General features: G+C 37.7%; 1 protein-coding gene across 1 annotated transcript in view; it reads left to right on the top strand.

The window, feature by feature from the left end:
• Window positions 1–2,846: 2,846 nt before the first annotated feature.
• Window positions 2,847–27,861, top strand: part of ENTHD1 (ENTH domain containing 1) — a gene marked incomplete at both ends in the record, with an annotated part of 93,900 nt that continues 68,885 nt past the window's right edge. The window contains 4 exon segments of the mRNA XM_081249489.1: window positions 2,847–3,195; window positions 19,469–19,711; window positions 21,917–21,972; window positions 21,974–22,016. Of these exon segments, the coding sequence (XP_081105615.1) occupies window positions 2,847–3,195; window positions 19,469–19,711; window positions 21,917–21,972; window positions 21,974–22,016 (691 nt within the window).

Below are 27,861 nucleotides of genomic sequence, written 5' to 3' on the forward strand. Positions count from 1 at the left end.
ACGAGGCCCGCAGGTCTGCGTGAGGGAAACTACATTCCTGTGTGACGCCATCACGTCACTCCCTCCTTCTAGAAGCTTCTCCAAGGCCCAGCCTCCCACTCGCAGTAAATTCTCTGAGGGCAGTCGCCGGGCTGAGTCGTCTTTGTGACCCAGTGCCCTCCACAGGGCCTGCCTGGAACACAGTGGTCATTGTGAAAAGATTGTTGAATGAATGAAGTGAATGCCAAGGAACGACCCTGGCTACAGGCAGTTGATTCTCCCTCTGCCCTTCACGTAGGATTACACTGGTAAATAAGACAGTCATGGTCCCTGCTCTCAAGGAATTTCCAGTTTGGTGGTGAAGAAAGCCAAGAGAAAATAACAAACACATAACTATGCATCCTGATAAGTGTCATGAAGGAAATAAACTGGGTGCTGAAAAGAGCATGATGGGTAGACCTAAGTAGTAAGTGTGGTGGGTGAAGGCCTGTCAGAGGAGGCAACCCAGGTTTATGATACGAAATGTCTTACTTCTCTCCATTTCTAAATATTACAGGGATTTGGGTAGCCAGACAACCAAAATTCAGGTGTGAAAATTTACCCTCTTGGGCACTACTTTTGTCTTAGATGTCACATCACTGTATTTATTGATATAATCTCAAAATTTTGAAGGACCGAGTAAACTGAGCATTTGCATATAGTCAGGTGTCTAAAACACATAGTAAAACAACATAAAATTTACAACTAACACCAATTAATTGAACTCCTTGTTAGCTTGAAAAGATTTCATTCGTAGAATGGTGTCTTACATATTCTGTGTTCATGTCACAAAGTATTGTACGTTAGTACGTTAGTAAATGATATTAATTCGCTTATCCAGACATTTTTCCTTGTGGTTTTTTGAATGGTTAGGAATATATTTAATTTTGGTATGATGTTCAGCACATCCATTTTAAACTACTCTATTGGATGGAAGCCTATTATGTAGATAGTTTTCTTGGGCAGAAAGTTCATTTATGAAAACATTTTTAAAAATTTTAAAATGCAGGTTAGAGAATAGAGGAAAACCTAAAAATTATTTTGTCCCTCCAAAATATACATAGGTAGTTATCCAGAAAAGAAAAAGAGGGTTTTAAAAACTGTTGTTATTTAAAAACTGCAAGTTATGATTCTAACAGGGTTTTTTTTTTTTTTTTTTTAATAGAGTTGTGAAGAAACAGATCAGTATTTGTTGCTCTAAGCCAATGTCACCGTGCATCTCTGCATTGAGTGAGCTTGGTAGAGGGGGAGAAAAGGACAATAGAAAAAGAAAACCCTCGTGATTGAAAATTTTAATAGCTTATTGAAACACATTATAAATCGAGTTTTCGCTGCAGGAGTGAGTCAGATAAAAATGTCTGTGTTGGGGCCTCCCTGGTGGCGCAGTGGTTGAGAGTCCGCCTGCCGATGCAGGGGATACGGGTTCGTGCCCCGGTCTGGGAGGATCCCATATGCCGCGGAGCGGCTGGGCCCGTGAGCCATGGCCTCTGGGCCTGCGCGTCCGGAGCCTGTGCTCCGCAACGGGAGAGGCCACAACAGTGAGAGGCCCGCGTACCGCAAAAAAAAAAAAATGTCTGTGTTTGAAGTGCAAACGAGAGAAAACCAGAAAACTGTAAAAACACACAAGTTCTCTTTTTCTTCCTAAGGTTGATGATAGTCTCTTTTGGAGAAATCTTAATTAAACAGATAGATTTTCTATCTTGTTTATTTGAGGATGTGTTGGACTTTTACCAAAAAAGATTACTTATCCCCTTCTCTTATTTTTTTAAAAAGAAGTGATAGTTTATTTAGGATGCTTCTGAAAATTTATGTCTCCCTTAAATACATACACGGAAATTAAACAAGCCTGAGCTAGGAATTGAGAAGGTCAAGGAAGAGAAACAAAACTAAAAATAACAAACACATTTGTTACGGATTTTAACATTTTTCTTTTGTATGTGTGCAGTATCTCTAGTAAAATCTGATTATAGATTGTTGAGGCTTCAGTGGGTCTGGATGCTCATCAGGGCATCTTTTTCTAAAGCTGAGTGAAGAAAGTAATTTAACCTTTTCCTTAAACTTACCAGCCTTACGAGGACTAAAATATTGGTTTAGGGTGCCATGAGTTAGCTGTGGAGTCCACTAAGGACAATCACTTGTCTTAATAGTTGATGACCCTCCCCTCTTTTAGATTAACAAGAAAACAGACCATATTTCGATCTGATTCTAATGACCTGTAAGTTCTAAAAAGGATACAACCATAGGGTCAGTTGATGATTCTAAGACTCAGTTTTCACTTAATTACTCTCAGGACATAACATTTTTATACATGACAACAAATCTTAAGCAAGAGATATCACAGTGCAAGTTCCATTTTCTTATAGTAACTTGTCCACTGTCCATGTAATGCTTTATAATAATTTTATTTCTGGCCAAAGAGGTTCAGTGATACTTTCAATGGAAACTTTTAGGTCTAGAAAGACCACCTATATTTCTTTAAATAACATAGGCCAATCCCTTGTGAGAGATTTTCCCATATCAATCCTAGGAACATGTATATGGTACCCTCAATTCTGGCTGATGTAAGTGAGGCACTGATTTGGAAACTAAAGCTAGCTTTTTCAGACTGAATTGGTCTTCTGAGGACATTTAAAAAATATTTAACTTACGTATTGTTTGTGTCTTCCTTTGCAGGAAATTGATACCTTGTCAAGGTGGAGATTAATCATTTGTATTTGGGAGCAGCAGACCTGGGGATCAACTACCTCTCAAAGGTTTTATAAACCAATCGCATAAACTCCTAGTCCATTGCTCTCAACTCCCATTTCACCTTCAAATTTGTCTTACCTATGGCATTCAGGAGGCAAATAAAAAACTTTGTGAAAAATTACTCAGATGCGGAAATAAAAGTCAGGGAAGCAACTTCTAATGACCCTTGGGGTCCTTCTAGTTCTCTGATGTTAGATATCAGTGACCTGACTTACAACACAGTTTCTCTCTCAGAGATTATGCGTATGTTATGGCAGAGACTCAAAGACCATGGGAAGAACTGGCGCCATGTGTATAAATCCCTTACCCTAATGGATTATCTCATCAAGAATGGATCAAAGAAAGTTATTCAGCATTGCAGAGAGGGCTTCCGTAACCTTCAAACACTAAAAGATTTTCAACACATAGATGAAGCTGGAAAAGATCAAGGTACCAGTTGAAGAAGTTTATACATTGTGCCAGTAAAGATTAAGAGTTTGGGAGGGGATCATTTTAAAGCAGGAGCTGGGGGAAAGTTGTTCTTAAATGTACTAGCTGCCTTTCCTCTGGGACAGTTATGGCTTTCAGTTTAATCCTTTGTGTTGACTCTTGAGTGCCTTAGAGAAAAATATTTAGTTTTTCAAAAGGATGTGTGAAACTAACACACTTAGGTATCTGATAAAATCATGTCTTATAGACAATGACCATATAAGAGAGATCGTATGGTATTTGTCTTTCTCTGTCTGACTTATTTCACTTAGCATAATGCCCTGGAGGTCCATCCATGTTGTTGCACAAGGCAAGATTTCATTCTTTCGGACCTCGAGGGCATTATGCAAAGTGAAATAAGTCAGAGAAAGGCAAATACTGTATGATTTCTCTTATATGTGGAGTTAAAAAAAAAAAGCTCATAAAACAGATTAGTGGTTGTCAGAGGTGGAGGTTTGGGCGGGGAGAAATGGGTGAACTGATTTTGTTTTTGTTTTAGTCTAAATAAATTGAATTTAAAAAGTGAAAAAAAATAAATACACCAAAAACGTTAAAAAGTTGGACTTGAGGTCCTGCTTAATTTAAATATGGCAAAATGAATAATTTTCCATGAACAAACTTCATGATTGAAGTCAATATGTCCTTGGAGTTAATATGTTATTTTGGGGAGCTAATCCAACCTTTTACCCCCAGTACCATTTTGTAAAGATCAGTATATCATACTAAGATATATATCTCTTTTATAAGTTAAAAGCTTCGGAGTTTGTCATCAAATAGTGTTGTCATTCAACCTGGGGTTGAATCCTGACTCTGCTACTGCCTAGCTGTGTATCCTCAGGCAATTTACTAGATTACTTGAGGCCTCAGTTTAGCTCTCTGTAAATTGGGATAATAACAGTATCTGTCTCATAGGATGGTTGTGAGGAGTGCAAATATGTTTGCCTATTTTTCCCCAAAAGATGTCAGCTCCATGAGGGCAGGGGCTTTGTCTACCTTGCCCATTGCTGGGTCTTGGCAGGAGAGGAGCCATCGACATTTGTTGAGTGAGAGAATAAATGAAAGAAAGAGAGTGAATATACAAAATGGTCCAATTTTGTTTAAAAAATTATGTTTATGTATATAAGAGTCCACCAAGTGGTACTGGTAGTATTAGAGATGATTTTTATTTCATTTTATATAAACGTGTATATTTTAAAACACATTTTATAATTAGACCAAATAAAACCAAGGTGGCAATGTGAAAAGAAAAGAACAAAATGAATAAACTAGGAGGCATGGTAATTTGATATAATAATGTCACTGTAATTATAATTAGACTGGAATTTAGTCATAAATGTAAGAAAGTGTTTCCAAAGACTATGGAATCTTCAAAAACTACGAAGGAAGTAGTTTTATGAATACGGAGTAATTTTGTCGGGAGTGGAAGAGGAGAAGTAGGGAAAGGCTGTACAGGATACTGAACTGAGAAGATTCAGTAGCGCCTGATATTCTGCAATGGTAAAAGAATCAGCACTTCCTCCCCATCTAACGTAAAATTATGTTTGTTAAAGTGAATAGCCTTATGAATCATGAGAAGAGGATAAAATTCAGTGCAATCTCTGTGTTAAGTATACATTTAAAAAAAGTCTTTTTTAGAGCAGTTTTAGGTTTACAGAAAAATTATGCAGAAAGTACAGAGTTCCTACATACCCTTCCCCACCCACACATGGTTTCTCCTATTAACATCTTGCATTAGTGTGGTACATTTGTTACAATTAAACCAGTATTGATACATTATTATTAACTAAAGTCCTTAGTTTACACAAAGCGTTCACGCTTTGTGTTCTGCAGTTCTGTGGGTCTTGAAAAATGCAGTGTTGTGTGCCTACCGTTCCAGTATCATGCAGAACAGTTTCACTGCCTTGAAAGTGCCCTGTGCCCCACCTATCCATCCTTTCTCCCCTGCCTTGAACCCTTGGAAACCACTGATCTTTTTATTGTTTTTATAGTTTTGCCTTTTCCAGACCGTTATATAGTTGGAATCATTCTGTACATAGCTTTTTCAGAACGGTTTCTTTCACTTAGCAATATGCATTTAAGATTCTTCCATAAGATTCTTTTTACAGCTCGAGAGCTCATTTCTTCTTTTTTTTCCTTCACTTAAAAAAAAAAAGCTTTATTGAGATGTAATTCATATATCATACAGTTCACCCATTTAAAGTGCACAATTCTATGGGTTTTTGGTGTATTATTAATTTTAAAAATTATGATAAAATAAATATAACATAAAATTTGCCATTTTAAGTGTACAGTTCAGTCACATTCATTACATTCACACTGTGGCACAACCATTACCACTGTTTATTTCCAAAACTTTTTCATCACGCCAAACAGGAGCTCTGTAACCATCAAGCAGTAACTCTGCAGCTTGATCTAATCTACTTCCTGTCTCTATAAATTTGCCTGTTCTGGGTACCGGATATAAGTGGCATCATGTAGTATTTGTCCTTTTGTGTCTGATTTATTTAACTTACCATAAAGTCCTCTAGGTTCAGCCATGTTAGAGGATGTATCAGAACTTCATTCTTTTTATAGCTGAATAACATTCCTTTGTATGTACTTACTACATTTTGTTTATCTATTCTGTTGATGGGTTCTTGGGTTGGTTTCACCTTTTGGCTATTGTGAATAATGCTGCAGTGAACGTTAGTGTACAAGTATCAGTTTGAGTCCCTGCTTTGAATTTCTTTGGGGGTATACTTAGGAGTGGAATTGCTGGGTCATATGTAAGTCAATGTTTAGCTTTTTGAGGAGCCACTAAACTGTTTTCCTTAGCAGCTGTACCATTTTACATTCCCACCAGCAGTGTAGGAGGATTGCTGTTTCTCCACATCCTTGCTAATCCTGTTATTGTCCATCTTTTTTTTTTATTATTATTATAGCCATTTTACTAGATGTGAAGTAGTATCTTATTCTGGTTTTGATTTATGGTTCCCTACAGACTAGTTATGTTGAGCATCTTTTCATGACCTTGTTTGGCCATTTATATGTCTTCTTTGGAGAAATGTCTATTCAAATCCTTTGTCCATTTTTAACTGTTTTGGTTTTTTTTTTTTAATTTTAAAGTTCTTTATATATTCTGGATACAAGACCCTTATCAGATAGTTGATTTGCAGATATCTTCTCCCATTCTATATAGGTTGTCTTTTTACTTTCTTGATTAAATTTTGAAGAAGTCCATTTTATCTGTTTTTCCTTTGTTTGCTTGTGCTTTAAGTGTCATATGTAAGAACTCCTTGCCTAGTCTAAAGTCATAAGGATTTACACCTATGTTTTCTTCTAAGAGTTTTGTAGTTTTAGCTATTACATTTATCTTGGGTCCATTTTGAATTAATTTTTTCATATGGTGTAAGGTAGAGGTCCAACCTCATTCTTTTGCATGCAGATATCTAGTTGTTCCACTACTATTTGTTGAAAAATCTGTTCTTTCCCCATTGAATTATATTGGCACCTTTACAGAAATCAACCATAGATATATGGGCTTAATTCTGTACTCTTAATTCATTCCATTGATGTATATGTCTAGTCTTATGCCTGTGCCACACTATTTTTATTATTGTAGCTTTGTAGTAAGTTTTGAAATAAAGGAAAGTGACTTTATTTGCAACTTCAGCTTTGTTCTTTTTCAATATTGTTTTGGCTGTTCTGGGTGCCTTGCATTTCCATATCAAGTTTAGCATCAGCTTATCAATTTCTGCCAAAAAGGCAGCTAGAATTTTTTCGAGATCGCATTGAATCTGTAGATCAATTTCAGGAATATTGCCATCTAAATAATATTATTTCCTCAAATCCGTGAACATAAGAAATCTTTCCTTTCATTTAGGTCATCTTTCATAAGTGTTTTGTAGTATTCATTGTACAAGTTTTATACTTCTTTTGTTAAATTTATTCCTAAGTTATTTTTCTTTTTTTGGTACTACTATAAACAAAATTGTTTTCTTAATTTCATTTTCATATTTTTCATTGCTGATGTATAGAAATTCAACTGGTCATCTGATTTTTATATATTGATCTTGTATTCTACTACTTTGCTGTAATATTTTCTATAATAATTATTAGCTGTAATAGTTTTGTTTGTTTGTTTAGATTCCTTTGGATTTCCTACATACAAGATTATGTCATCTGCAAATAGAGATACTTTTACTTCTTCCTTTCCAATCTGGATGAATATTATTTCTTTTTCTTGCTTAATTGTCCTGGCCAAAACCTCCTGTACAATGTTGAATAGAAGTGGTTAGAAGAGACATCCTTGTCTTGTTCCTGATCTTAAGAGCTTTCAGTCTTTCACCATTAAGTATGATGTCAGGGATGGGTTTTTCATAGACACCTTTTATCAGGTTGACAGAGTTGTCTCCTATTCCTAGTTTGCTGAGTGTCCTTATCACGATAGTGTGCTGACTTTTTGTCAGATGCCTTTTCTGCATCTGTTGTTGTTATGTGTTTTTCCCCATTTATTCTATTGGTGTATTACATTGATCTTCATAGGTGAACCAACCTTGCATTCTTAGCATAAATTCCACTTGGCCATGGTGTATATCCATCCTCTCTTTTTTTATGTGTTATTTTAGGTCAGGTTTGAGGCTTAATGATGAAATTGGAGAACATCTTCTTGGGTTTTGAGCTTGCTATGCTTCTTAATCCAGAAATTGTAAAGACATCAACTTCTGTTAGGGTTAAATTTATTATTAAAATTAAATACTAATTAAAATTTTCCATGCCCAAGAGTTAGGTTGTAAAAAGGCATAATTTTTTGGATAATAGTGAATGAAATATAATCATTTTTGTACTTTACAGAACAGCTATTTTATCACTGTACTGAGCAGAGCACTATTATAATTTCTTTTTAAGTAGAAAGAAAGGGTCAGCCCCTGCTTTAAAGAGTTTATGAACTATTTTGAGCATGAAAATAGATAAGCATGCAATTATAAATATACAGAAAAACCTATTTATTCATTTATAACTTTTATATGTACAGGTATGGTATATAGGGGTATGTTTGAATACACTGTCATAAAGGTCTTTCAGATCCCCTAATGGTTGAGCTTAGGATTAAAGAAGTACAACTATGCTGTGTTGGACTTTATAAATACTCTTGATGATTTGTTAGCATCAAGAGAGCAAAAAAAAAAAAAAAATGCAAGTTAGAACTGAATTGTCAGCAGAAGCATAGTACAGTTGACCTTTGAATAATGTCGGGATTAGGGGTACTGACACCGCCCCCTCCCCCACAACGCACAGTGGAAAATCTTCATATAACTTTACAGTCCACAGTTCCACATCCTCAGATTCACCCAGGCACAGATTGTGTAGTACCGTAGTACATATTTATTGAAAAAACTCCACATATAAGTGAACCCGTGCAGTTCAAACCCATGTTGTTCAATGGTCAACTGTATATTCATTTGTTGATTATGGAAGGTATATTAGTTATTGATTGATAACATTGGTGCACACTATTAATTTAATATTAATTAATGAAAAATGATTCCATTGGGGAAAATATTACTCATTTTATTTTTATCTTTTATACACTTCTCTTTTTATGTTTGTTCCCTAATGAGTGTAACATGTTAGAATAGTAACTCTTGACATAATTTAATTTATACATAAATAAATGTATATATATATTTGGGGGTGGATGCATGCACAAAAATTTGTTACTGATGGTGTGTGCAGTTGAAATAGTTCAAAACCACCAGTTCTCAGGACTTCCCTGGTGGTGCAGTGGTTAAGAATCCACCTGCCAATGCAGGGGGCACGGGTTCAATCCCTGGTTTGGGAAGATCCCATATGTCGCGGAGCAGCTAATCCCGTGTGCCACAACTACTGAGCCTGTGCTCTAGAGCCCATGAGCCACAACTACTGAGCCCACGCACCTAGAGCCCGTGCTCCACAACAAGAGAAGCCACCGCTATGAGAAGCCTGCACAGCGCAAAGAAGAGTAGCCCCCGCTCACCACAACTAGAGAAAGCCCACGCACAGCAATGAAGACCCAAAGCCAAAAAATAAATTAATTAAATTAAATTTTTTAAAATTGTATAAAAAAATCCCATTGGTTCTCGTGATAGGGTCAAGACTCTTAGTGTGTTCCCAATCTACCTTTCTACTCTTATTTCCTTAGTCTTCAATCTAGCACATTGCATCACCAAGCATTCTTAATATATTATTTGCTTATACATCGCTGTGCTTCTATTTAAGATGTTTCTCCTTCCCTGTAATATTCTTTCCTTGCTACCTGCTTTCTGAATCCTATTTACTCTTCAAATCCTAGCTCAGAGGCCTTTTCCTTTGTACCCCCAACTCTCTTCTTTTCTTCACTGGACAGAATTAATTGCTGCAACATTTTATTCATAATAGTGGTATTTTTTACAGTGTATCTTATCTACTATATATATCTCTCCTTAGCTAAATTCTCAGGGTGTATACCATATGTTAATCATCTTTTTACCATCAGGCCTTGGCACATAATAGATAATCAGTAAATTTTTACTAATGGAAGTCATAAAAATAATAAGAGACTTGAAGAAAGGAATGTGATCATTGAAAAACTACTCAGTATGAATGATTTTGTTCAGTCAAAGAAGAAAAAAAGCAGAGAGTGAAGTCTGTAATGGGAAATTAATCGAAGAGAAACTGTAGTGATCCAAGTAATCGACAGCTGGATCCTATCCTAGAAACAGGTTATCAAGAAGAGATACAGAAAAGATAAAAGTAGAAAATATTATAGAAGAAAGTCTTTTTTTTCTCCATTGGTCTTTACACTTGCTGTTCCCTTTGCCTGGAGTCCCCAGATACCTGCAGTGCTTTCTGCATCCTCCGGATCTCTGCTCAAAAAGTCATCTTATTAGTGCGGCCTTCTAGATGTACCTTATTTATAAAAAAGCAGCCCCACCCATTCTTTGTACTGATATGCCCTAGCCACCTTCTCTGTTTTCTTTCTCTTCATAGTATTTCTTATCTGACGTAGGGTATGATTTATCTTATTATTTGTTTATTGTCTATCTCCTCCTACCAGAAACTAAGTTTCATGAGTGCAGGAACATTTTATGTCTGCTTCATCCATGCTCCATCTCCAACATTATAACAGTGCCTATCATATAGAACATGATCAATAATTAATAATAGTGATACTACAGGGGAAAAATTCAGAAAACAAGTCACAGTAGTTGGGAAACAGGAGAAATTTATTTTCAAATAGTACATTAGTTAACATTTTCAAATAATGTTCTCAATATGTTTTTCTTCAACTTCCAGACAGCTTCTCAGGTGAAGTAAATTTAAAGCAATGAATCTAATTATTAATCTCAAAAAATTTACAATAAATACATGATTTTCCCTATGTTTTCAGACTTTTGGGACACTGTATTATACTTATTGTAGTTTTTTTAAAGGTTAACAGTTGGACACATTACTTTATATTTCGAGATATTTCACCTGAAATACTGGAGGTATATTTTGAGGTAAAGTTCTTTCTTTCCTGTATGGTATCTAGTTGTTTGAGCATTTTTAGATTTTAATAATAGAGCATTTCCATGTATGGTATCTCATTTGATCCTTACAACATCTTATAAGGAAAGTAGGATATGTCTTATCTTTCTTACAGAGATGATGAGTTAACACTCAGATTAAGTTTTTTAGGTAAGGTTGCACAGCTGGTTAATGGCTGAACATGATTAAAACATATATATCCTAATACTGTTTAGTTCTGTTCTATTATTATGCTACACAGCCTCTCCTAATTTTTAAGGAGTTCTTAAAAATATCCTAACAAAGTTTCATTGAACTACCAGAATGAACTTAATTAAAATTGTCTGAAAAATACCTGTTTGAATGTTTCATACTACTAAACAATTTATTTAAACAAATTATAGTATTCTTTTTATAAAACCAATTCAGATTCTCAGAAATGCATATTTATAACTTTATGTACTGTTTTATTCTCAATTAGGTAAGTCATGAAATTGCGGTTAATTTCACTTAAATGGGCCATTTTACATTTATATAAAGTAAATATATATTATACACATATATTTAAACTAAAGGTAGATTTTTAAAAGGTACATTTTAAAAAACAAATTTTCAGTGTTGTTAAAAAGTTACGTTAAGCTATTTTACTAGAAGTAGCATGCCTTGATGACATTACTGCCATTTTAGTTTTCTGCTGTCATTATCAGTCATATAATTTAGGAAATTAGATAGTTCACATTTATGTTGATGGCTGATTTTGTATAGGCTGCTTCTCTGTGTGTCTTCCAAAACTCGAGGATGAACCCTTACCATTCACCTACACATTTGCTCATTGAAGTCGTAATGTCTTGGAGTAAGAACAAAGCCTTTTAAGCCATAGTTAAGAAATTAAAATGTGAAAGGTAAATTTTCTGGAATATGTAATACATTTGTTTATATTTACACTAGCTTATAAATGATTAAGATGAACTTTTTTTTGAGAGGAAGTTTGTTTTTTGAGTTCAGGTACTCTTAGAAGGAGAGAAAAACTCAGGTATTTAGGCTTAGAGAAAGAGGAAGCCTGGGCAAGTAGGAGAAAAAAGGAATGATAGGGATTTTCTTTTCAAGGCGACTAGAATAAATTGAATAGAGACAAGATACCTGGAAAGAGAAAGTTCAAGAAAAAGAAAACATTTCAATGTAAAAAAATTATTTTAGATCTTCGTTAGCTGTGTTAAGGCTCTAAAAGTCAAAAAACTAAAATTTGGAGGTATTACTTCTCTTACGGAAGGGACTGGATGTGGGGAGTGGGAAGCAACAGTTCCTAAGCAGTGTGATGTAGTGACTGAGCACTGTGGAAAAAACTCTAGCTTCAAAGGGCACAGACTTAATTTTAATTTTTTTCTACAGCTGTCAGACAGCAGTAGTCAGAATTCTCTAACCATTGAACTCACCTGCTAGATGTTGGTGGCTTGACTAATTAATGCAATGTAGGTGTGCTGATCTATCGAGAGGCAGGTTACTTAACACAGTGCTGCTGAGTTCATTTATAGCTTCCGTGAGCAAATGTGATTTCCTATAACAAACATTTTTGTAGTCTTGAGGAACAAATGAATTTCCTTTAACAACCATATTATAGACTTTTGGGTCATCATAAGCCTGTTCTGTTATTGTTAAAAGTTATATTACTGTGAGTTTAAACAAAACCTTTATACCTAGTTGAATATTTTGGATCATCTTTCGCTCCTTTTCAACAAATACAGTCATACTGATAATCATAGTAGCAAGAAGCAAATCATGAATTTATATAAAGTTAACTGTTCCCGTCCAGCCAGTCTTCCCACAGTGCTCTTTGTTTATTGTACTCATATGGACAGCAGACAGTAAACACAAAAGGGCCAGTAACCAGGTTAGGACTTCAGTGCTGTGTCAGCAGAATCATTCTCTTCTCAGGTTCTCATCAAATAAAATAGCTTGCATTTGTATACTAAAGTCAGTCAAAGAAAATTAAAGTCTATATTTTGTTAATTTTATAGAGCCAATCTCTATTTTCTAGTTTATCAACTTTATGACTTTGGGAAAGTTTCTTACCCACCCTAAACTTTCTTTTCTCATCTGTAAAATGGACTTCATAAGCTCTGAGGGTGGTTGTGAGGATTAGAGATAATGTCTGAAAGTCAGGCCCATAGTAAGTCATAAGTCAATGTTAGGTAAAAATATTAGCCATTGACATATTTTTACTTTTATTATTTCCTGCATCGTATATTCACGTTCAAGTAAAGCTTCATGCAAAATGCACCAGAAGGGGCTTCCCTGGTGGCGCGGTGGTTGAGAGTCCGCCTGCCGATGCAGGGGACGCGGGTTCGTGCCCCTGTCCCGGAAGATCCCACATGCCGCGCAGCGGCTGGGCCCGCGAGCCATGGCCGCGGAGCCTGTGTGTCCGGAGCCTGTGCTCCGCAGCGGGAGGGGCCACAGCAGTGAGAGGCCCGCGTACAGCAAAAAAAAAAAAAAAAAAAAAAAAAAAATGCACCAGAAGTGCTTTCCCACTGCCTGTGGAGTTCACCCATCCATAGCACTTTGTCCACACGTCTGTGGTAGCACACATGGCTCTGCTGTAATGACTTATTTTACCTCAGTCCCTTCACTGGACTGTGGGCGTTTGGAGGGCTGAGATTACTTTAGTTGTATCTCTGTTTCTTCACCTGGTTTGTGGAGGTGTCAAATAAATGTTTGCTGACTGAGTGGCCAGTGGGCTTTTGTAGGCCCAAAGAAGGGATTGGTAGCTTTAAGTTTCTCTTTATCTTACATGTTCTTCTGGTTTTCTACAGTGTTTCTAGATATAGTTTTATTTTTATTTTTATTTTTATTTATCCTGCTTGGTGTTTGGAGATCATTTTTGATGTGAGGATTCTATGGCTTTTCTGTAAAATTCCCAGCTCTTTCTGAATATTGCTTTTTTTGTGTGATTACTGTATTCTTCTTCTTTTGAAACTTCTTCTGAGTGACTACTGGGGTCTTGCAATCTGTCCCTTATGACTTTTAGTTAATCTTTTTAATCTTGTTGCCTCTCTGTGCTGTATTTTGGAAAAATTCCTTAGTACTATTCTTTGATTACCAATTCTCTCTTCAACTGTTAGATTTTGGAGTTTACCTTGGGTATTGAGGGTTTCTTCTTTTTAATCCCAGTGACTATAGCTTTCATTTCTAGGATTTTAAGTTGGCTCTTTTCATATCTATCTGTTCTTGTTTCATTTCTGCCTATTTTTGTTTTGTTTCATAATTTCATATTCCTTGTTGTGAATGTGATTCCTGTGTTAATCTTTATTTAGTATTTATTTAAGTTCTGTCTTAATACTTATTTAAAACCTTTGTTATTAGATTTTTAAATCTTACAATAATATAGAATATTGATTTATAGAAGATCCTATAGAATCCTATAGAACATTGATTTCTTTTGGAGTGAATTTATGTTTTAATTGCTGCATTTATTGGCCATCTTAAGATTTTTAAAAATCTATTTTGGAATTTTAGTTTTCAGGCTTATTTTGGGTGAGAGGTTCTTCCCCAGCTAACCATGTTCACTTTTCCATTTATGCTGATTTTTCAGTTTCCAGCTCCAGTACAGCATTATAAAGGTAGCTCAGGGGTCATGCCCTGTGGTGATATGAGGGTGCCACAGATTCAGTTGCTGAGCCAGGGGGTGGCTTAGTTGAGTTCCAGGCCTTAGGGCTGCATTGTGTCCTTCTATTCCCACAGCTACAAATATGTTACAGCCCAGGAAGCAATTAGTGGCTGTTTTTTTTTTTTTTTCCTTTTCCTTTTTCTTTTCTTTCCAGCCTTCTCTCACAAGCATGGATACCCCCTAACATCAAAGAGTGAGACCACCTCTGGTTCCCTAACACCTGAGGGGCTGAACTCCTGGCCGCCAGATCAAGAGCCCAGCAGCCCTGTGGCTTGAGCCCTGTTCAGTGCTTTTTCATTTCTCCGATATTTCTGGTTCTTGGAGGTTTTTATCTTGTTTTTCAGAACTAGTGATGTCTATTATTGCTGTGCATTTGGAACAGAGCAGAAGGGTACTTTGAAGCATGAACTTACTGTGCCAACTTGACTGAAGGTTTTTTATAAAAATAACTTGATCAGCTATACTGTTTGGGATACTTCTCCTCTTCCTCTGCACTACACCCCACCCCCACCCCTGAAGGCACTGTGGAGGGTAGATCGGAAAGGAGACTGCAGATAAATAAATGATTTAGAACATCACAGGCCTGAACTAAGGGAAATGGAGAGGAAAGCATGGAATTAGAAGATGGTTAGTAGGTGCAGTCAACAGACATGGATTACTGAGTCTGGGGAGGTGAATGTTCATATTTCTGGCTTAGAATGGAAGTAAAACTCACTGAGAAAGGAATATAGGAAGAAGAGTAGATCTTGGCAAGTCAGTGGGTCAGGAAAGGAGAGAGGAGTATTATGACGTTTTATAACAAGAAGCCCACTATGTGTTTTTTGGTTTTAAGTCTGGTACGTGTCTCTTGCTGATGCATCTCAGTGCCCAATATCTTGGAATTTACCACATTTCCAAATCTCATTACATGACATTCAGCTGTGAATTTATATCGACTCCTCCCCTGCATTTAGGAAATTTTTCCTCAGCATATTATTTAACAAACATTTCTTAAGTCTCTCTTAAGTGAACAAGTACACTTCTGGCATTCGTGAATGCTACACTCGAATGGAGGAAAAAGACATTTATCACATAGGCAGTTACAAACTGTGGAAGCGCTCTGAAAGACAAGTGTAGGTGCTGTGAGAGTGTGTGAAAGCAGAGCCTGACCATCGAGGCCCTGATGTACATGTAGGGCGAGGCGGAAGAGGGGTTGTTATCTCTCAGTAGAAGGCTTTCCTGAAGAAGTGGAATCTGGGCTGTTCCCTCTGCCAGGTGCTCTCTGCCTGTATGTCTGCACAGCTGGCTTTTTCTTGCTATTTAAGACTCAGCTGATATGTTACTTCCTCAGTAAGACTTTCTTGACTGCACCCTGAATTGAAGTTAGCACGTCCCTCTGCTTTATTTCCTTTAGAGCATTAATTTTTATCTGAAGTTATCTTCATTAGGGACCTTGTCTCTTTTTTCCTCACCTGTGCCCCCACTACTTAGAACATTTCCTGAAACTTAAGTGTTCAGGATATGATTAAATGACTGTAAAAGTTAACATCCTTGGAACTGGTCTCTTGCATAGTTGATCCAGTGATTTCTATGTCCTTTGTCCTTTCAGTTTGGGAGGATTGCTCAAATTGGCCTTTTCCTCATTCATTTTTCTATTTTGTTCATCCTCCCCTCACTCCATTGTGTCTTTCTAATGGGGGTTGCCAATGGTAGCGTTCCACCCTCTGGCCACGGTGATGAGTATATGACTTTCAAGCTGGGCCACTCAGTGTCATTCTCCTGGATGTTTCAGATTTGAATAAACGAAGAGGGGGACTTCTCAGGTGGCAGCGTGTGAGATGTGAATCTAGAGCTATCTGTGGTAATATCCACATCCAGATTGAAAAAGTCGACCTGCGAAAGGAGAAAATTAAGGCATTACACAGGGGGAAGCAGAGGTGGGAGGCGGAGGGTCCTGGTAGTTTTCCAGTCTCGGCTTCATTTGTATCTGAGGCCCAATTGCAGCCCCTGGTTTTCCCACGGCCCGTTCAAATTGAGTTTCTGTCACTTATAACCCAAACATTCCCAGTTAAACAGTATATAGCTTTATTTTTATTTTAACCTTCACCTCAACCAACAAGCTTTTCATCTTGATGTGTTTTACATAGTGTCTTTGGATATTGATCTCTTACATAGTTTACTTTCTTATTTCAGAGAATGTTTTCTCCCTCCCTCCCTCTCCTCTGTCTGTCTCCCTCTCCTTGCCTCCTTTTCTCCCTCTCCCCCTTCCCAGTTCCCTTCCCTAGCCCCCCTTTTTTCAAACACAAAGCAGTTGTTGCCTAAGTTTATTCTATTTTCAGTACTATTCTATTTTAGTACTATGTATTCATTCTTTTTTGAAACGTACTGGTAAGAAGTAAGTAGATGCCATCTTATTGCTATTGTTATTATATATCTCATCCCTGTTATTATTTATCTCAAGCAGGTTTATTGGGCTCTTAGATTTTTTTCACTTTCAAGTTTGACGCTTTAAAACATCCAGGTTCCCGCTCTCCAGCATCTCGAGGGTGGTGGGAGGTAGCTAGGGCAGTGGGCAGCTTTGAATGGGAAGTTCACTTCTGGGTGATTTCTTCTCTGTTTTCTCTAAACTCCTGTGGCCCCACCGTCCTGATGCTGCAGGGAGGAGCCCTCCATCATTGACTGGCATTCTGCTTGACGTACCTGCTCGTCCCTTTGAACTACTGCAGCTGTCCTCAAATTCCACCAATCCATGCAGACTCCAAGTAGAATATTCCACATCTGTCCCATAATTTCTAGTTGTAACCTTTTCTAATTAGGAGTGTTGTAAGAAATTATTTCAGGCCAAGCAACTTTCTCAGGCAGCTAAGTTATAAATTGTCAATTAGTATTTTTCATCTATCTGGCTCCATTTGTATTATGTCAAGGAGAAAACTGAGACTTTTTTGGTCATTTGCTCCTTTATTGATTCATTCACTGAGTAAATGTGTTTTTTGTTTGTTTGTTTGTTTGTTTGCAATACGCGGACCTCTCACTTTCGTGGCCTCTCACATTGCGGAGCACAGGCTCCGGACGCGCAGGCCCAGTGGTCATGGCTCATGCGGGCCCAGTCGCTCCGCGGCATGTGGGGTCTTCCCAGACCGGGGCACAAACCGTGTCCCCTGCATCAGCAGGCGGACTCTCAACCACTGCGCCACCAGGGAAGCCCACTCAGTAAATGTTCATTGAGCATTTACTATGTGCCAATCACTCTTCTAGACACTAAAGAGTCTCTGCCCTCATGGAGCTTGTATTCTAGGTGAGAAAACAATAAACAAGTAAACAGATAACTATATAGAACAGTATTAGGTAGTGATCAATGCCAACTTGAAGAGTAAAACAGGGTAAGGGAATAGAGAGTGATGGGGGTGAGGCTATTTTAGAGAGGATGGGCAGAAGGAAGGCTTCTCTGAGGAGGTGACATGTGAGTAGAGACCTGAATGAATCAGGGGTCTAGTCATGCCAAGAGTCCCTGGCAGAAGCAACAGCCAGCACACAGCTCTAAGGAAGTAAAGAGTGTGGTGAGACTGCAGAATGAGGTGGCGAAGGGGGCTGGAGTAGAGGGAGTGAGGGGGAAAGTGGAAGGAGATGAGTTCATGAAGCAAAGAATGGGAAGGTAAGTCCCCCCACCAAATCAAGCTATGTTAATTATCCGGGAGAAGGTAGTATCTGGTGTGTTGTCCCCAAAGACTGATAGTCACAGCAGGCTTCTATCATGCAACATAGTGGTAACCCAAAACACGTGGGATTTTTAGGTTATTGACTGCAAGCCAATCATAGGAAATTAAAAGTGCTGAGAATGATGTGGTTTAAAGCAGTTATCAAAGAAGTTTGGAAGGAAGAAATGGCTAAGAAGTGAGATTAGATAAAATAATCTTGGAATAGATGGCAACTTGAGCAAAGGTTTTTGACATTGTCCATATCAATCTTAATGAAATGACTGGCACTTAGAGAACATTGATGGCCCCTGCCATCTAAATATACCCTGAATTTGACTATTTCTCACTACTTCCACTACTGGTAAATTATAGCTGGAAATATTAACACTTTAATTAATCACACTTGGAGCTCCAAATGAGCATAGTAGTGAATCTTTAGGGACTTTCAGTTTACTTCTGGAAGACATGAGATGTTAATATGAGTTGGTCCCAAGATGTGGAGAGGTGTTTCCTTTATCATTTCTCACGGGAGATGGTTGAGAATAGTACTAGTAATACTACATATTTGAATGAGTATAATCTAATATCTGTGAATTAACCTGAACAGATATGCTTATACAGTTTTCAGATAGGAAACTCAGGCTTAGACAGACCACCTAACTGGCTCAGAGTCACTCCAATGGTTAAGGACAGCATCATTATTAGAATTCTGGTCTTAGACTGTCCTCTGGCACTCTATTAATGGCATCACATTATTTTGATAGGATGTTATGTCAGAGACAAGCCAATTGCCCTCCCTTCTCTTGTCCTACCCTAATTGTATCCCTAAGTTATACACAATGTTGATTGTGTATATACACAATGTTGTGGGTACACCTGCCCATCCATCGTCCATCCATCCATCCATCCATCCACCCATCTTTGTATTTCTCTGCTTCTCTCTTCTATCTACATATATAATGGTTTATTTCCCCCTGTGCTTTACAAATTTGGATCATGCTATGCATATTACTTTAAATCTTTAGGCATATGTCATGGTCATACATCTAGGTCAGTACATCTAGATCTGATTCATTCCTCTGTATGCCTGTATTGTTTGATTATTGAAGAGTATATATTGCTTTCAAAAGGAAAATCCAATACCATATTTAAGGTGAAAAATGTAATGCCAGTGTATGATATGATTTCATCATATGTTTATTTACTTCTTAAAGCATAAGAAAAGCAGTACAGTTATTGACAATTCTAATGAAACTTAAATTTCCCTCTACATTTGCTAGAGGATATTTTGCTTTGCTTACATTTTCATTTTTTCCTAATTTTCCTTAGAATAAAACTTAATTGTAGCCTTAATTAATATTTTCTTTTCTAACCCAATTAATGTATTTTTCAGGTTATTATATCCGGGAAAAGTCTAAGAAAGTTATAACGTTGCTGACGGATGAACAGTTGCTGCAGAGAGAGAGGAAAGTAGCATGTCGGACTAGACGGCGTATCTCCTACTCTATGACATTTCCTAAAAGATTACCTGGTACGGGTAACTCACCAACAGCACGTGCTTCTGCTCCAGCACCAGAAATCCCTGCTTCAGAGAAGAAGCATAAGCTTCTTAAGGGTGCAAGGCTACATAATAAAAGTGAGTATAATGGGCATTGGACTAGAGTGCAATAGGTATCATTTAAGAACAGCTAAAACATATAAAACATTAGGTTTTAGTACTGAAGCATTAATACTGTATTAGTACTACTATTACTGTATTAGACATTATACTGTAGAGAACAATGATGAAAGATACTATTCAGTAGAAAATTTTATGACTGTTTTCTGAATGTGTTATCTGGGATTCAAATAAAATGTTTTTGAGCTTTAAAGGTATTAAACTAGTGACTACCCTATTTGGCATTGTGATTCAGTTTTAAGATGTTAATCATAACTGGAGAGTGAAGAACTGTTTTCTGAGACTAGGGGTCTGGTTGTGTGTGCATTTGCACTATTTGATCCTCCAAATGAAGAAACTGATATTTTAAAAAATGTGCCTCTGGGCCTCCCTGGTGGTGCAGTGGTTGAGAGTCCGCCTGCCGATGCAGGGGACGCGGGTTCGTGCCCCGGTCTGGGAGGATCCCGCATGCCGCGGAGCGGCTGGGCCCGTGAGCCATGGCCGCTGGGCCTGCGCGTCCGGAGCCTGTGCTCCGCAACGGGAGAGGCCACAGCAGTGAGAGGCCCACATACCGCAAAAAGAAAGAAAAAAAAAAAAAAATGTGCCTCAAAATTTTGAAAGTGCTCTAAAACTCTTCTAGGACAATACCCTGTGTTATATAACCCTTTCCTTTGCCTAAAACTTTAAATCTGGACTACTGAACCTAAAAAAGAAGGCACTTATTTATAATGTTATAATAGAAATCAGCAGGAAAATGCAGTTATCTTTTCTACTGAATTTGCTAAAACATAAAGGAAAGTCATTTTGCTCTAACTTCTCTAGTCCAAACCCTGTTATTAAATTGTGTGTAAAGAATGGACAGTTTGAGGAAGCAAAAACATTAGTGAAATGCGACTTACGTAATTGTCCCGTGAAAGGAACTACACTTTGTGCCGTAAGTGAGGGGCATAGTAGGAGTAACGTAGAGTTAAAATCATTTTCAGAGGCCTGCCTCCCAGCTTTATCATGTAATTCTATTAAGCAACATCTTGAAAGAGAGATATTCCAAGTGTCAGTTAAATATTGCAATTTAAGAATGTTAATAGTAATACCAACAGAAACCCATCCTGCTAAAAATCATTAAAGTACTACTCTAAGTCAGGAGTTCTCAGATGTTCACTCAATTTGTACTTGTGTGGACTGGGGCAGTCGAAAGATAGTAAAAGAGGTGGGCATTGTAATTACAATAGTAAATACCAACCAAATGCTTCTGAAAGTCGAGGAACCTCTTTCTTTAGGGTACCCAGTACTTTGAAATAAATCTCGAAAGAGACACATTCTGAAATTTTCTCATAGAAGCCTTAAATTCAAACTGATACTAGAAAAAAGTAACAGAGTAAAATAACCAATTATGACTCATCTAGAGTTTCTTCACCCCTTTTGCTACTTCTCTGTTACCTTTCTTGTTCTTCCTTCCTCCATTTCTTTTCCTCTTCTTTTCTTTCATTATAAACATATTTATTAAATTTATAATTTGAAATTTGGATATCTAGCAGAAATTTGGAGCTATAGCAGTGAGTAAAACAGAGTCCCTTTCATCATGGAGCAAATATTCTAGTGACAGAGATGGATATTAAATACACATAAACAAAATAGATATAAAATATTATGTCAGATAGTGTCAAGTCCTATAAAGAGAAGGAAAGCAGTGACAGGACAGAGAGTGACAGGGATGCTTTATTTTAGGTCAGGTAAGGAGGGAAGGCCTTTTGGAGGAGGCAGATATTTAAAGAGAGACTTGTATGAAGTAAGGGAACAATCCAGGTATATCTGGGGTGTTCCGGCAGAAGAAACAGCAGGTGCAGACGCTCTGAAACGGGAGCAAGCTTGGCTCCCTTCACTGTAAGCTTAGGAAATGAGTCCCTAAATTGCTACAGAAGTAGCTCAGCTCTGAGCCATTATTATAATTCATATAAGAAAATCTAGCTTATTGCTTTATAGTCACTGCTTTTAAAAAACCCAAAATGGTATTTCCCAGCTTGATAACAGCTTCTTATTCACTAGGCTGAGCTCTGAATATCTTTTGACTATTTAAAAAAAAAATAAATCTACTTGCAAATGAAGAAGTTTTGCTACAATTAATTTTTTTTCATACCATAAACATGTACTGAGTACCTACTTACTACATGCCAGACACTGTTCTAGGCCTGGTAAGCAAACTGGGTGTATTTCTGCTCTCACAGAGGTTATATCTAGTGATGGGCTTTCAGTCTGTTTCAAAACACGGTGTTCAAAAAGAGTTTTGGTGAGTGACAGCATCGTTGAAGTGCATCTGTAGTAAGATTTAAAGTGAGTAGTGAATGTTTGTATATAAAACTGTAGTAAGTTTGTTAAAAATCTGTTACATTCGTTTAAAATTTCATTTATCCATTACTGTGTATAGTACACATACATAGTAGACATACAGATGTGCGTGTTTGTGTTCAAAAAAGAGAAATTAGAGTAAGTAAGCTTGGCAGTACTAACCATATCCATGTAGGCATTTGAATCTGAAACTGTATTTTAAAAGAAAAAAGAGAACTGACAGTTTGGTTGGGGGGGGAATAAGAAAATTTACTAGGGGGGCATTATTAATGGGTTAGGAGAAGTAACAAATGAAAATTTGGAGGTGGGTAGATCAGTTAAAATTAGGTGCACCCACAAGTGACAGTATTAGGCCACAAAATTGGTAGTGGTGTAAACATAATAGGAATTCCGCTCTTCTAAAATAATCCAGAACTAGGTATTCTAGGATTGATATGGCTCTCCATGATGTTAGGGCTCTTTCTGTCTTGTTGCTCCACCAAACTCAGCATGTAACTTCCACTTTATGACCCAAGATGGCTGCTTGACTCCAGCCATCACATCTGCCTTCTAGCCAGTAAGAAGGAGGAGGGGTTGAAAATACGGATGCCCCTTCCCTTTAAGGACATTTATGGAAGTTGCCTGTGACATTTTGGCTCACATGCTACTGTTTAGCACTTAGTTACATGGACGCTCCTAGCTTTAAGAGAGGCTGAGAAATGTAGTCTTTATACGAACCAACATGTGCCCAGATGAAAGAAGATCTATTGTTAAGGAAGAAGGAGAGAATAAATATAGGAGACAACAAATAGTCCCTACCATAGTGGGAAAGAGTACAAGAAATGGGGCTTCCCTGGTGGCACAGCGGTTGAGAGTCCGCGTGCCAATGCAGGGGACACGGGTTCGTGCCCCGGTCCGGGAGGATCCCGTATGCCGCGGAGCGGCTGGGCCCGTGAGCCATGGCCGCTGGGCCTGTGCGTCCGGAGCCTGTGCTCCGCAACGGGAGAGGCCACAGCAGTGAGAGGCCCACGTACCGCAAAAAAAAAAAAAAAAAAGAATATAAGAAATGAATTAATCGTGGTAATATATGGTTGTCAGATTAAAAGGCATAGAGAATATAAATTTTAATATGTAGAAAAATGTGGGCAGATAGTTGAGAGTACTCAGCATAGTTTATAAAGGACATAATGAACAGTATTTGGAAATTTCAATTTGATATGACTTGCAACTGGGATCCATTGTAGGCCTTGGAGAACAGAAGGGATGTTTAGCTTAGTCACAGAACTTAGCTTTCTTATTACTGAAAACAGCTGTTGGTGGGAGATAATTCTTACCGCTTTGTGTAGACATGAAGGAGATACAAATTGGAGGGAAGCTTTATAAGAGACAGTTATTTCAATCCAGGCATCCAGGACCTGATCTAGGGTTATGGAAATGAGGGAAAGGTAATGTTTAAGGACAGAATTTAGAAAGGAAATGGGTAGGTAGCTGATGTATTGGAGAAGAAAGGGAGAAATGGAAAATGACTCTAACATTTGAGTTAGAGAAAATGGAGGCAAGTGATGGTATCATACAGGTAAATTTCCATCAGAAGGAATTTAAAGACTCCTCTAAATAATTTAGTTATAATGAAATGTAAAATTGAATGCATTGCTAGAAATTTGATACCCTGGCTTTAGGATCCAGAGCTGAAACAGCTGTGCCTCACTTCTTTGTGGTGAATTAACAAGGGAAAAAAAGGTACTTTAGAGAAGGTGTTATACACACATCACTACTTTTACTTTTTTTTACCTGTTCCTGGATGTTTCCCCCATGTTAATTAATTCTAGTAGATAGCTTGGGTAGTTTTTGTTTAAATGATTTTGTTGTTCGAAGGAAGAGATGAGCTGAAGGATAATTGCAGCTTGATTGGTAAGGCAGAAAGCTATATAAAGCACAGTGGTAACTCAGCTTCTCTGAGCTGTAAGCATCAGACTTAGGTCCTTTCCTTAGAGGTAATAATTATAAAAACTATCACCAGAGACATTGCTTACAACTAGACCAGCAAAGCATGACCTCTGGGGATCATCCAGTCTTCCATAAAGAGCTCTTTACTGGCATTATTCTTTGCAATGGAACTTTACCTGTATTAGAGAAGGATAACTCTGGCGTATGGTAAATGTAATAACATACTACATCATGGAAATATTTCCCTAAAAATGGTATATGAGTCCTGTTGGACCAAAAGTTAAACTTCAAAGTAGTTGTCATACTTTTTAAAAAACTTTTTCATTGATTTTAATATCATATTAGTTGGAAAGGATACCTCACAGAGAGCAACATACACAATAAACACATGGGAGAGGTTCAATAATGATATGAGATAGAAACCTGTATTTCAGTTAGTCTCTTTAATATCACTGATTGGAGGACAGGGCTGACCTCTTTTCACATCCTCTTAGCTTTCCCTTGTTTTGAACCCCATGATGTGGCTGATCAACAGCTTCTACTGTGGCTAGAAGTGTAGACTCTGCCATTTTCTTGTTCATTGGTGTTGCATTTTGGCATTATTTTCAATCTGGCATCATTTCACTATGTGAATCTCTAAACCATTTGTCCATCGGCGAAGATTATTTCAGCTAAAACTAGATCGTATAATCCATAATGTCCTTTAATCAAGCACATGTATATCATCCTCCATCTTAAAACAAAACCTTCTCTTGACCCCATTATTCCCCTCCAATTATTACCCCATTTCTCTGTGCCCCTTTACATCTCAACTCTCAAAAAAACCCTGCTATGCTCAATTTCTCTTTTTCTGTTCGTTCTTGAACCCAGTCAGGCTTGAGTTCTTACCATCCTACCAAAATAACATTTGTCAAGATCACCATCTTACTGGAGAATTATCACACAGCTGCTAATCAGTTGTCATACTTTTATAAGCAAAACACCAGTGTTGATATTACTTCCCACAGTGAACTTTGTACTTAGAGAGTTGATGTAAAGTCATACTTGGTTGCCTTATCACATACAGTCTCAATGGCAGGGCTTATGGTACAAATGGTGGTTGCTACTAAAATATTTACATTGGTGAATGTTCAAGCAGTGTTTTTTTTTTTTTTTTTTTTGCGGTACGCAGGCGTCTCACTGTTGTGGCCTCTCCCGTTGCGGAGCACAGGCTCCGGACGCACAGGCTCAGCAGCCATGGCTCACGGGCCCAGCTGCTCCGCGGCATGTGGGATCTTCCCGGACCGGGGCATGAACCCGCATCCCCTGCATCGGCAGGCGGACTCTCAACCACTGCGCCACCAGGGAAACCCCTACTTGTTCATTTTTAAAAGTTAATTTTGTTAGGTAAATGACTTAGTTTACTTCTGTTACACCTAAAAGGACACTGTCAATACATAGCAGCAATGTCTATTAGATGCTAAATAATACATAGAACAATTTGGGTATTTATGGAGGGTTTCAACTCCAGAATGTGCTGTCACGTTGTTAATGTCTGATAGTTTGAACGTCAGTTTGATATCTCATCTGAGGAATATCAAAGGGTTCACCAGTTCTGCTTTGTGGTATTATCTAGTGATACAGGCTCAATGAGATCTATAGCTTCTCTCCAGATGGCTTCTGCCAAGTACCTACAGCCGTGGTATCTAAGCACTCATCTTCGAATGACTCAATAGCATCGTTTCCTGCAGCATCTTCGCTTTTTCCTTTGAGGTTTCTCATTCACATACTAGTCCTCCTTGACTGTGACTTCACAGTCTTGATTGATAAATAGCTTGTGATATACAAGGTACTTCATTTCCACTAAGGAACTAAATGTGTGAAGTGTGTTCTCCACCTCCACTTGCTTGTGAAAACCCAGAAAGCAATGTTGTGTAATCACCTAATTTAATTAAGCACACCTCACTTCCAGTGTTGTGCTGATGCTAAAAAAAAATTTCTAAATGAATTTCTGTAGACTCAGTATATTCTAACTGCCTTCCTTCTTGCTCCCTAAGATAATTTATTATAGGCTTATAACGTTTTAGCTACTCTAGGCTAAAATGCATCTCCAAATATGCAAGATATTTTTTTCTTTCACAATCCTTACTATTCTTCAGTTTTCCTCACACTTTACTTCACAATTGACTTCCTGAAATTTTTATTAATCTACTTCTGTGATGTCTAAAAGTTAAGTCCATATCATTTAAAGGATAATTTGTTGCTGAATGCTCAAAGAGTGATAATAAAGATAGTTCCTCATTAAATCACTTGAAAGTACATAGATGATCTAAGCCTCAAACTACTGCTGTTTGCCGGTATTACTTATAAAATCTCCAAGTCCAAAATAAGCTCATTTTAATTATTCATTTTCATGTGAAGTTACAAGAAAGTGAAAAGTTAGAGCCATAAATGCAAAGTTCTTATTCTTCAGCATCTTTGTCTTATATCATACTTGCTCCTTTTGCCCATGTAGTTCCTTCTGCTTGGAATACTTTCTCCCTCTGTATTTATCAGGATCCTAGCCATCCTTCAAAGCCTTCTTCACATTTTACTTCCTGTTTGAGGCTCTTTCTGATTACTCTGGTACACATTGATTTTTTTTCCTCCTTAGAATTTCTATTCCTAAAGTTAGTTATTTTAAGAAAGTTTGACCTGTAATTGTTCTCTTCTAATTTTTTCCTATAAGTCTGTATGTTAGACTTATCTCACTAGTCAGGCTATAAACTTTTTTTTTTTTTTTTTTTTTTTTTTTCTTTTTGTGGTATGCGGGCCTCTCACTGTTGTGGCCTCTCCCGTTGCGGAGCACAGGCTCCGGACGCGCAGGCCCAGCGGCCACGGCTCACGGGCCCAGCCGCTCCGCGGCATATGGGATCCTCCCAGACCGGGGCACGAACCCGTATCCCCTGCATCGGCAGGCGGACTCTCAACCACTGCGCCACCAGGGAGGCCCAGGCTATAAACTTTTTGAAGGCAAGGACCAGGCTCTTTTTCTTGTATAATTCCTAAAATGATTTTGAAAAATTATATGCCTCCTGACACATTTTTAACTGACATGTGAAATTTTGTCTTAAGTATAGTAAATGCAAAGGATATAATTCAAAATATTGACATTAAAGACAAAAGAAAAGAAAACAAGCAAAACTGTTTCATGAGTCTTTTAAGAGCATCTAAAGGAATATAAATACTATTGTGATTCATATCTGTAGTCATTCATTTGAAACAATACATGGTCTTCTTTAATTATTGGACATTGTACATCATTCCCTGTTCTCCTTGAAGTCATATTTCTATTCCACATCCCTCACAGAATTTTATCCTGAAAGTATGTTTATGCTTGAAAGTTGTCTCTATATAAAATATGTATATAAATGGAAATTATTTTTCTAAATTGTCTGTGACCAGAGGCTTTAAGTGGTAAAGTAGTTCTTCTAGATTGACTTACCGTTACAATTATTTTTAGTACACAGTCGATCAAAACCACATAAATGGGGGCTTCCCTTGTGGTGCAGTGGTTAAGAATCCGCCTGCCAATGCAGGGGATATGGGTTCGAGCCCTGGTCCGGGAAGATCCCACATGCCACGGAGCAACTAAGCCCGTGCGCCACAACTACTGGGCCTGAGCTCTAGAGCCTGCGTGCCACAACTACTGAGCCCACGTGCCACAACTATTGAAGCCTGCTTGCCTAGAGCCTGTGCTCCGCAACAAGAGAAGCCACCGCGATGAGATGCCCATGCACCGCAACGAAGAGTAGCCCCGGCTTGACGCAACTAAAGAAAGCCCGTGTGCAGCAACGAAGACCCAATGCAGCCAAAAATAAATAAATTAATTAATTAAAAAA

Source organism: Mesoplodon bidens (genome assembly GCF_964165515.1).
Source record: "Mesoplodon bidens genome assembly, chromosome: 11".
In the NCBI taxonomy this organism is placed as follows: domain Eukaryota; kingdom Metazoa; phylum Chordata; class Mammalia; order Artiodactyla; family Ziphiidae; genus Mesoplodon; species Mesoplodon bidens.